The sequence below is a fragment of the Mustela nigripes genome, chromosome 1, assembly GCF_022355385.1.
Source record: "Mustela nigripes isolate SB6536 chromosome 1, MUSNIG.SB6536, whole genome shotgun sequence".
Taxonomy (NCBI): domain Eukaryota; kingdom Metazoa; phylum Chordata; class Mammalia; order Carnivora; family Mustelidae; genus Mustela; species Mustela nigripes.
The window spans coordinates 234631579-234643616 of NC_081557.1; the positions used below are offsets into that span (position 1 = coordinate 234631579).

General features: G+C 41.9%; 1 protein-coding gene across 5 annotated transcripts in view; it reads left to right on the forward strand.

The window, feature by feature from the left end:
- The window catches only part of FAM114A1 (family with sequence similarity 114 member A1), an 88065-nt gene that overhangs the window by 28002 nt on the left and 48025 nt on the right, over positions 1-12038 (forward strand). For all 5 annotated transcript variants that reach the window (XM_059382530.1, XM_059382500.1, XM_059382540.1 and 2 more), the window contains one exon: positions 9200-9287. In XM_059382530.1, coding sequence (XP_059238513.1) covers positions 9200-9287 — 88 coding nt within the window. The remainder of the gene's footprint in view (positions 1-9199; positions 9288-12038) is intronic.

Below are 12038 nucleotides of genomic sequence, written 5' to 3' on the forward strand. Positions count from 1 at the left end.
AGATGAAGGAGTGCAGATGAAGCCCAGTTGTGGGAGGAATGTCCGTCAGTATGTTTGTTCTAAGAAGGCAGAAAGCTGATGTGGCTGGTGGGAGGGCCTTGCCGGAAGAGGATATCTCTTCCACCCAGGTCATATTTAAACCCTTGAAAGTAGGTACAAATTTAGTCTCTTTTTAAGGATTACCCAGAGAAGAGAGTTCTACTATCTCTCTTGGTAACTTAGCCTTTTAAGTCTATACAAGGAGTCAGTGTTGTGCTTTATCTCCAAGCATTGTTCAGTTGCTCTAGTTTATTGCCTTGTTGGACACTTAGGAAAAATCCTTTTGCAATGATGAAAACAACGATTTTTCTCTTGATGTAGAAGAGAGTTAATTCTAAAGAAAACCTTGAATCAAAAGTTCATTTACAAGTTGACTGTGGATCTTGAACACGGGGCCCCTGAGGAATGGCAGGGCCAATAGGAAAATAGCCAGGCTCAAAAGCCTACTTGATTCCAGGTATATCTGAGCCTAAAAAAACCCCCTTATCCCTTTAAACAAGCTCCTAGGAGAAAATGTCAGCTTTGTTAAAACAAACAAACAAAGCACAAAACAAAACAAAGATCCAAAAAAAACAACAACAAAAATACAAATCTGTTTCTATTTTTTCTGGCAGAATACCATTTGAGAAAATTTAACCAGTGTCTTCTAGGACACACTAGATTTTGTGCATATATATATATATATATATATATATATATATATATGTTTTAAAGATTTTATTTATTTATTTGACAGACAGAGATCACAAGTAGGCAGAGAAACAGGCAGAGAGAGAGGAGGAAGCAGGCTCCCTGCTGAGCAGAGAGCCTGATGCGGGGCTCCATCCCAGGACCCTGAGATCATGACCTGAGCCGAAGGCAGAGGCTTTAACCCACTGAGCCACCCAGGCGCCCTCCTTTTTTTTCTTTAAGTGACTTGTATCTGCATCGTCACTTTGGGTCTAAGCTTCACCTTCGTCTGAGTCAGCCCAGCGGCTATAACCTACCTGGTGGGTAGGGCTGTGACTAGGAGGGGCCCAGAGAAGAAGAGGCCAGTGATTTTTGCACTCAGAGGGGTGAACTCTGTCTTTGGTGTTCCTTCTTTTTCTTGCCCTTTATGATGTACAGACTAGAAGCTATTGGGTTGAGACTTCCTGCAGGATCTACTCTACAACACCCATGAGAGATGGTTCCCAGACTCATTTGAATATTGGAGGTTAGACTCTCGAGGGCCTCTGCCAGCCCCAAGACAACACGTGTTGTGCCCAGGAACCTGAGTGGCTCCACTGTCTTTGGGATGCCTATGGTCTAGTTGGAGAAGGGAGTGTTGTATGAAAGTAACGAAAGCATATCCTATGGTACTAGATAGGGCAGACACAAGGGAAGCCTTAGATGGGCCACTTAAATCAGTCTTCAGGAGTCAGGAACATCTTCAGCCTCAATTTAAAGATGTTTGTCTCAAGTATTAGTAAGGAGTAACATTGATTTCCAGAGGTTTTTCTGGGACCTTCTTATAGACTGGCCTATCACCCCCTACAAGATCCCATCTAAATCAAATTTCCCTAAGTTCTTAACACCAAGAAATGTTACACAGAGTGGGAAAAAAGTCATCTCTATTGTTAAAAACCAATACATAAGGTCAATTATGAAAGTAAAGAATTCCAATGTTATCACTAAAGGTACTCACAGAGAGAAACATAGACTACCACTGGTTAGTTCTCTCCCTAGAAGAGGAAAAATGGGATGTGTAAGAGCCATCAGATTGCTATCCAGGGAGACAAAGAAGAGCGAACATAGACCAAGACATACAGATGGCAGATTTTTCCCTCTTAAATGAACAAGTCAAGTTTACTCCTGTTCTTTTGGGTATTTTCCCCTTTAAGCCTACTTTCCGTGAGGGCACTCAGTTTGTTTGTTTGTGTGTTTGTTTGTTTTTTAAATATTTTATTTATTTTTTGACAGAGATCACAACTCGGCAGAGAGGCAGGCAGAGAGAGAGGAGGAAACAGGCTCCATGCTGAGCAGAGAGCTTGATGCGGGGCTCTATCCCAGGACCCTGGGATCATGACCTGAGCAGAAGGCAGAGGCTTTAACCCACTGAGCCACCCAGGTGCCTGGGCACTCAGTTTTTGACTTTGGCGGATGTTGGGGCAGTTTGGCCACATAAGGCAGTAATTCCTAAATCTGGTGATATAGTGGACTAACCTAGGGAGATTGTTAAAAATTCAGATTCCTGGGGCGCATGGGTGGCTCAGTGGGTTAAGCCTCTGCCTTCAGTCCAGGTCATGATCTCAGGGTCCTGGGATAGAGCCCCACATCGGGCTCTCTGCTCAGCAGGGAGCCTGCTTTGCCCTCTCTCTCTGCCTACTTGTGATCTCTCTCCTTCTGTCAAATAAATAAATAAAATCTTTAATAAAAAATTCAGATTCCTAGGCTCTACACTGAGATTTTTATGCAAAAGATCACAGTGGGAGCTAAGACTGTGTATTTTTAATAAGTTCCCCTAGGTGATACCCTTCTAGTCAGTCTATAGACTAATGTTTGGGAACTACTAACACTGCGATTACAGAAAGAGCTAGTTGGGGCATCGGGTGAGATTGAGAAGATGGTGAGTTCAGTATTGAATGTACCATAGGACATCCAAAGGATTTTAGGGCAGTTGGTTAATTATAGCCTGGAGCCCAGAAGAGAGATTTGGAGGCCATTAATACCTGGACATTAAGAAATGGGAGTGGGTGAGATTGCTTCCAGTGTTACATGTTAATAGAGAAGCACAGAAGCCAAAGCCTTGGCCCTGGAAGGTTCCCATCCCTAAGCCAACTTGGCTCTTAGATTCTTTATGATAGCTTGTGGTAGCCAGAAGTTGAGATGGAAAGGGCTACCTCATCTCTTCATGATCTTAGCACATTCTATAAAAGAAATCAGATCACAAATCACATCGCACCACACTGACTTTCGAAATCGAACATTAATTACTCAGAAATTAAAAATAGTTCACGACAGCTGTTTCTCACGTAGGCTGGAGACTATCCCATCATTCTGTGCTCTTCGGTGTTTTGACCACCACCCTGAATGAGTTTCACTCAAGACAAACACCTAAAATTCCAGAGGCAGGGTTTTCTTCCTTTAGAGCTGGCGTCAGAGAAACTAGAACTCCCCAGATTTCAGAGTTGGTTGGAGAACTCCATCTTACACAGGGCAAAAACCTCTCTTATGCCCTGTTCATGAAAAGATAGAAAGAGATTCTAAAATAAATGTAGCCATCTGTAACTCTTGAATACCTTTAATTTCACCATGGAGACCCACTTTCACGTATTCAGAATGCTAGTTAATAGTTCACGGTGTCCACCAGATAAAATCTACTTCTACAATTCAGTAGACTAATTAACAAAGCATCAGGTGTTAATAAAGTGACAGGTCATAGAAATGCTCGTGTTGTATGCCTCTGGAGTATGGCTTTCCTGATTAGGATGACAGCGGACCACCCCGAACTACGCATATTTTCTCGGAATGCTGGAAGCACTTGGATTGCCACTTAATTAAGCAACCCCCATAATGTCACCACAGGCAGTTAGGAACTTTCTAAAGTAAACTGAAATCATCAAAATAAAAAATGGGCCAAGAAAGTCAGAGTCGGAAGATAGGGCATGGAAACCATGAGAAGAGGCTAGTTGAAGACTGGAGATGTGGTTAAGCTGCAGACGCTAGTGAAAGGTCACGAGATGAATGACTAAAGGAAGCCACTGTGGCCCTGATGAGAATGGCTTCATGCACTCGTGGTGGCCATGGGAGAGTCCTGTGGCAGGGGGAGGAATGAAGGGAGGCAGGTACAGACAGTAGGCACGTCTTGTAAGAGGGAAGAAGTGGGAGGGAGAGCAGACACCAGATAGGCTTGAAAGAAACATTTTGTCATTGTTGATTTTTATTTGTTGGTTTTAAGATGGAGGAATCGTGTCCATGATTGAGTGTGGAAAGTAGCAGGTGGAGAAAGGTTGAAAAGCCAGGAGAGGAGGAAAGACCAACCCATCCAGGCCCAGTGGAGTTCAGGGGGAGGTGATCATTGTAACTAAGAGGAGGACATCATTTTCGGAATGCTAGAAGGGAAGGAGGTGATTGTGAATGGGGGTGCAGTTAGCTTTGGGTTTAGATGGGTTTTTTGTGTAGGCCAGTATGTATTTGTGCATAAAAAGGACTACTCATGGGGTGCCTAGGTGGCTCAGTTGGTTGAGCATCTGACTTTTGATTTCGGCTCAGGTTGTGATCACAGAGTCCTGGGATTGTGCCCTACGTCAGGCTCCGCACTCAGTGGGGAATCTGCTGGAGATTCTCTTCCTCTCTTCCTTTCCCTCTGCCCCTCCCCCATCTCTCTCTCTCTCTCCCTCTCTCTCTCTCTCTCTGAAGTAAATAAATCTTTTTTAAAAATTAAAAAATAAAAGGGACTTCTTGGACTTTCAGTTTGGCTTAAACAATCGGTATTCAATGTGTTAAGGTTATAAATTCAAAAATATAGTGCTTCCTAGGCTTTATATTTATCTCACAAATCTTACTCTATTTGGAAGTCTAGCAAAATCCAGCAGGCACTTTCAAGGGACTTTTGATAAATGATTGGCCCTTTTTACCAACTTAAGTGTGTTCAAATAGTTTAAAATTGTGTCTATATGAATGTAGCATATTCTGTTTTCTTTTTTGAGCACCTCATTTATCTACTCAAACAAAACTTTGCTGAGTGCATAGGAAGTATTACAAGCCTATTAACTTAAATTATAGAGTGGACCTAAAGACCTGTTAGAAGTCATAATACCACATATAAACTTAGGAAGATTTCAACTTAAAATCAGAAATTTAATCATTCCAGGCAACTGGGTGGCTCAGGTGGTTAAGCATCTCCCTTTGGCTCAGGTCATGATCCTGGGGTCCTGGGATTCAGCCCCACATGAGGCTCCCTGCTCCATGGGAGGGCCTGCTTCTCCTTCTCCTTCTGCCTGTCATTCCCCCTGCTTATGCATGCTCGCCCTCTCTCTGTCAAATAAATAAATAAAATCTTAAAAAAAAAAAAGTCCGGTCATTCAGTTATTCACTTTAATTATTTTTTAAGTTTCACTCTAATTTCTTAAACAATAGTGCAGAAAAGACCAAATATGCATAAATATATTAATAGTATGATGTTGATGCTTTAAACCTTTATATATTTAATTTTAAATATTCCCAGAGTGGAATGATGCATACCCACCAAGGAAGAAAATTGCTTGGAAATAACTGAGGCCATTTTCAAGCAAATATTTTGACAGAACTGCAGGCATCCAGAGAGATTTCCATCTCCCTGAATGTCACACTGAGCCCCTTTTAGAGCAGCCATGTCATGAGTGACAAAAGCTAAGAAGGGTTTGTTCTTACAGATGTGAACTAGGGATAGTACCTGATTCTTGATCTACTCAAGCATATAGGACAACCAGGTTGATCTTTGATCTTTCATGACAAGTACTTATGTTTCCATCTAAATGTTAAAGGCCTTCAAGATCAATGGAATTCTAACATTCATACCTTTTTTTTTCTATCTAATGATACTTGTATATCTGATTACCTGAAATAAATAAATATATTTTCCATTTAATGATAAAGACCTTTAAATGGGACACTAGGTATGTACATATCTTTTCTATTTAAAGGACTTTGAACTTGATGGAATCCTGCATTCTTCATATTCTTAGGACCACACAACAGTTGCTGATGTTTAAATGATCTTCAGTTGAGTTTTGGATATCCCTCATGATCAAGCCAAGTCTGATTTGCTCTTGTGAAATGAGGTCATTCTTCTGAGAGTTTATGAGGAGAGGCAGGAAGTTAAGAGAGTTCCCATCTGGTGGCCTCGGTTTTCTCTGCATATTCATATGGGAAGCTGTCTGTTAAAGGAGGTGGGGAGTCACATGGGATGAGGATGAGGAAAAGGCTTTAAAATGACCATATTTGAAAATGGAAGATCTGAGTAAATCCATGCTACCTACTTTATTGACTCCTAAGTGTGTAACATTAGAGCCATTTGAAGCAGAGGTAATACTCAAGACAAGAATTCATGTTGAAGCGTTAGTTTATATGGTTTTTATATCAAATGTGCTGCACGTTTAGCCATTTGAGTACTTGCTTTAGATAACGAATATTTTCATAGCTGATCACGAGGTCACAGCTCAATGTCAAAGGAGCTTTATTAATAAAGCAATTGAAGCAGTCATTTATACTGCAAAAAGTTCTAGACTCATTTAACATTTATTTTCATTTGCTAGTCAATTACCAGCTGTCAGAGCGTATTAAGTATTATAAATTTGAGTCGGAAGCTGTCACCCCTAAGTGTATTAACTCTCCCTAATCACATAGGTAGTGATTTGTCCTGTGAAAGAATGATATTAATCACCAACTTACATCTGTCTTCCTGATGGTATAAAATTGCCACTGGCTTCCATTGCAGATGTGAAGTAAATCAATGTAGACACCAAAAATGAAAGCAGACAGTCATGAATCCTGAGTATTTCCATTCATGTTAACAAGCTCCTCATTGTTTCCAGACAAAAATAAATGTCAGCCAACTTTCAAAACTTTTTGCTTCTTAGTGTTAAAAAATATAACAGTTTATTATTATTATTATTGTTCTTGTTTTTTTTAAAAGATTTTATTTTTTTATTTGATAGAGATCTCAAGTAGGGGGAGAGGCAGGCAGAGAGAGAGAGAGAGAGAGAGAGAGAGAGGAGGAAGCAGGCTCCCTGCTGAGCAGAGAGCCCGATCCCAGGGGCTCCATCCCAGGACCCTGGGATCATGACCTGAGCTGAAGGCAGAGGCTTTAACCCACTGAGCCACCCAGGCACCCCTGTTCTTGTTATTGTTATGGAGGAGTATTTATTATGTGCCAGACACTATGCTCAAAGTTTTATATGAATTTTTTCTTTAAATATTCATAATAACCCTGTGAGGTTATTGGTTCTTAAACTTACGGTTCTTATACTACTGTATCTCATTTTGTAATGAGTAAGTGATGTCTCAGAAGACCTGAATAAATTGCCCCAAATGGCAGAGCCTGGAGTCCAATCCAAGCAATTTAATTCCATACCCTTTTCTCTTGACCAGTAGTCTACACTGATGGATGGTGTTTGCTGTTTAAGAGGTGAATCAGCTAAGAATGCCTTTGGGTACAAATAACTAAAATTCAACACAGAGTAGCTGATCAAATAGCAACTCTTTTTTTTTCTCACTTAACAGAAAGAATGAAGACAGTCAACTACTCACCTTGGTTTAGTAGTTCAGCAATACCAGGACCAGTGACTGTAGCTCCCTCTGGCCTTTCCCTCATATCCACAAAGATGGCTGCTTCAGCAGAGGCTGTTACAAGTATATTCACGTTCAGGGCAGAAAGAAAGGATGTGGGAAGAGTTGGCGCCAGCCATAAGTGTGTAGTTTATCGTGAAAGCAAACGCCTTCCCATTTGTATCCTGTTGGCCCAAATATTTGACATGACCACCCTGATCTCCAAAGGTAGAAGGCAGGAGGGAGAAGGGAAGGGGCTGACTGATGGGCCAAACTTGGGCCAGAAGTTATGGAAGCTACAATGTCCATAGGAATATTTCACTGAACTAACTTTCTTTCTTTCTTTCTTTCTTTCTTTCTTTCTTTCTTTCTTTGGAGGAAAGAGCTGTGATTTCTCCAGCACCTAAAGTATTACTCCTAATGTATTCTTGCCTCATTTTCTAGAATGTGTTCCTAGATAATAAGGGAAAGCTGTAGTTCCACTACCCAAATCAGGGCTCCTCGGGTGCAAGTAACAGAAACTATGAATACTTAAGAAAATGGATGAATTTTAGTCAGTCACTCAACAAATAAATGTATTAAGCACTTATTATATGCCCTGTACTCTTCTAGGCTCTGGGGATACATATCAGTGAACAAAACATCTAAAAAAAGAAACAGACAGACAGACTCACTGACGATGCAGGAATCTCATGGAACTTGAAGATGTGATAGGGCCTTGAGGAGGGACAGAAACCAGGGGCTGAGAGGCTGTCAGGAATTCAACAGCTTCTCCAAACATAGCTCCTTCATTCTGTTCACGCTGATTTCTCTTAATCCTTAGTCAGCAAGACGGATGGAATATGGTCACCCTACATTGCCTGAATTTTCATCTTCTATTCAGGCAACCAACTCAAGCTAAACCAGTCTCTCAATCTTAATCCAAGTACTTAAGCAGAAGAATTTGAACCTACAGAGCCCAGGGACAGTGAAAGACACCTTGAAAGGCATCTATCTCAGGGCACCTGGGTGGCTCAGTCAGTTAAGCGTCCGACTCTTGATTTTGGCTCAAGTCATGATCTCAGGGTCATGAGATCGAGCCCAGTGTTGGACTCCACACTCAGCATGCAGGTTGTTTAAGACTCTCTATCCCTCTGCTTCTTCCCCCCAACCACCCCCCTTGTCTCTCTCTTCCCCTTTCAAAATAAGTAAGTCGAAAGAAAGAAAGAAAGAAAGAAAGAGGAAGGAAGGAAGGAAGGAAGGAAGGAAAGAAAGAAAGAAAAGAAAGAAAGAAGAAAGAAAGAGAAAGAAAGAAAGAAAGAAAGAAAGAAAGAAAGAAAGAAAGAAAGAAAGAAAGAAAGAAAGGTGTCTACCTCAAAAGGCTACCTATTGGCTGCAAGCCATCTCCAGGCTTATTGGTGCTTTTCTAGACACTTCACCTGTCATCCATCAGAGCTCCCTCCTATCACCCCAGAGTTGGAGAATTACCTCTACCTGGAAGAGAACATTTGTTTAGCTACATTAAAGTTGCTAGAGCTTTGAACTTTTCCCAATCACTTTGTGCCCTAATAAGTTAAATGATTTCCCCCTACAGCCCTTGTACCTATCTTCCAGATAATGGGATATTTGGGTCTTTCTTAACATCAAATCCCCTCCCTCTCACTTCAAGCCAACATGGCTACTGATCAGTTTTGTTCTAAAGTACACATTGAAATATGGGTAGTATTCTTTTATGCATTCTTTTATGGCCCTTATGAACTTTAAGCCAGGGAGATATTGTTACTGATGATTTTTTTTTTCTTAAATCTCTTTTTTTGTTTCAAACCAAGGGTTTTGTGTTTTGTTTTTGTGTTTTGTTTTGTTCTGTTTTTCCCATTCCTGCATATACTGAATTGCTAATGTTTTTCTATAGGCTGTGGATTCACCTTCCCGTGGAGGAGGATGGGCAGGCTGGGGCTCCTGGGGCAAATCTCTGCTCTCATCAGCATCTGCTACAGTAGGTAAGACTTATATGTCACATTTGAATGGATAAAGTTCAGAAGCCTGATAATAGCATTTGACATTTTGATCATACCACGTACTGGCAGAGGTTACCATCAGCCTGCAAGATAATAAGAGCAAATCATTTTTACTCTCTGTTCTAAGTGCTTCATGTATATTGATACATTTATTCCTCAAAATAACCCTAGAAAGAAGTATTTTTATTTTCTCCGTTAGAGATAAAGAAGGTGAATTACAGAGAGGCTAAGACCTTGTCCAAAGTCAGTAGCTGGGTTGAGATTGGAACTAAGTGGTACAGATTTAAGCGCTATATTATATTGCATCTTAAGATATACGATTTGGGGTCTTATATTCTCAAAGTTTTGTCCTTGTCCTCCCACCTGAATGTTTTAAAATATACAACTAACCTACTCCCTGGAAGGATTTGAGGTATTTCAATAAAATATGCAGGTATGAAGGATGTAGAATATATATCCCAAGGCTGGTAGAGTAATTGAGCATTGACCTTGACTCTCAGCATCTTGGCTGCCAGTAGGTTATCAATTTTTCATGGAATGATAAACCAAAACTTAGTTTATCTGGATAAATTTCTTTTCTGGGTGTTACATTTTTGAAGACATTTCTTGTATTGGCTCTGTATGTATAAGGAGAAGGTAACAATGGACCATGTCTTCATCAGTATGGGTTTGTCAAAAAATTCTTCATGTGACCATTTCTCATGGGCTTTCTTTGTGAAAACTGAAGGTGTAACATCAACATGTCTAAGCTGAGTTAGCAAAGGTATTTCATCTTGACAGTGGAGAGCAAGGAGCAGGACAGGGGAAGCCTCAGGTAACATAGCTCTGAAATCATTGAAATCAGGTGTTCTCAAGGTATAGTCCATGGCTGTTACCTCCTAAAAGCAGGAAGGATAGAAAGGCTGAAGGTCCTTTGTCCCACTCCAGCAGACATGGTCACGGTCTAAGGGCCAAATAACTAATTAGATGGAGAGCCTGTAAGAACAGGTCGACTGCATTCCTCTATTTTGTGTCCGGAACGTCAAGGAGCCCTGGCAAGAAGAAGATGGCAGTCAAATAAATGTTGGCCTTTGGGGAGACCCTGCAGAGCAGATTTTTTCTGTTGCTGATTGATGGGGCCAGTTGTGCTGTGGATACTACATGGGTAGATAGAAAAACCAGCCAAGTTACAGGAGAGGGGCCTATGTTGTGTTCTGAACAGGACAGAGTCTCTTCAAGAGAGTGAAGACAGGGGCCTAGAGGCCTCTTGCTTCCCAAGGAAAACATTTGAGCTCTTAGGGGCTCTCCCGTAGATCTTGCCACCAACCACACATAGGAGTGCCGTGCTTTCTGATTCCAAAACCATGGAGTCCAAAAGTTTTTGGCATTTGATTAAGTCATAGAACAGTAAATAACATGGCTACCAAATTACGCAGCTCTCCTTGTGGTTTATGTCATAAAACATGAAGTATTTTGGGTGCTTCAGAAGCAATAATGGTGCCCGGAATGCTTATAATGAATTTGGTGCTTCAAAAGCTTCCATTATGGACAAAGGATTTACTTTTCCATAAAAAATCTAAACATAAGTTCCTTCCCCGGTAAGCACTGAAATCCCTTGCCCTGTGAATCACAGGTCAGATGCTTTGGGTACAGGTGCCCCTTCCCAGACCTGCCATCAGCTCTCGTGTTTGTGACGATTTCTCATCAGCCAGCAGCTACACCTAACTGTTGGACTTTGAGCTTCGCTGGACCCTTACAGAGTTTTCCGTCCCCCGACAGATAGCTTGCCTGTTGAATTTACCACCTGTTATCTTCTTAGGTGTCCTCTTGTAATCTGACCCTTGCACAGAGAGCGCCTGGGGCAGCCATGGTCGGGTAGACTACATTCCAAGGCCTCTGGGTTTTGTTACCTGGTTCAAGTGCAACCAGTAGCTGAAGCTAGCTTTACCGCTTAAGAAGCAGGATGTGATTCCTCAGCGGGTCCCACCTCATCTTGGGGGGCACACATCTTTTAATTTGATCTGAAGTCAGTGTGTTAATCTATGGCCTGTGCTTGGGTTTGCCATTACTCTAGACGTTTCCCTGCGTCTAAGGCACCACAAAGATGAGAAATGCTGGATCTTGTTCATGTGGCCACCCCTGAAAACGTCTGGTGGTTCTCCCCTGGCTTTGCGCAGTAATCGATCTGGAAAAGCCTAGAGAGAGAATGGTCGTGGACCGGCGGGGTCACTGTGCCAGTCCCTGGCGCCTCCTTCCCTGCTCTGGTGGGTGCAGAGAGACGGTTTCAGAGATTGTGTGACATTTGCACATCGCCCTGTAAGCTATCAGAATGAAGTTGGGTTCCCTGCCGAGTGACCTACCAGGCTGAAATCAGGGTGTCAGCCGGTCGTGTTCTCGCATGATATCCAAGGTCGTCTCCCAAGGTTATTCCAGTTGTTGGCAAAATCCAATTCCTTGAGGTTGTAGGCTTGGCACCCCCATTTTCTTGCTGGTTATTGGCCGGGGTCACCTGCCGCTCCTCGAGGCTGCCTGCTTCCAAGCCGACAGGATCATCTCTTCCCCCTGCTTCAGATCTCTCCCTTCAGGAAGGGTCTCATCCTTTTTATTTAAAGTTTTGCCTGACAAATCAGCCCCACCCCCAGGATGATCTTCTTTAACAAACTCAAATTCAACGGATTAAGGACCTTAATTATAACTGAAAGATCACTTCTCCTTTGCCATAAAATGTCCCCTAATCTTGGGAGTGAAATTCCA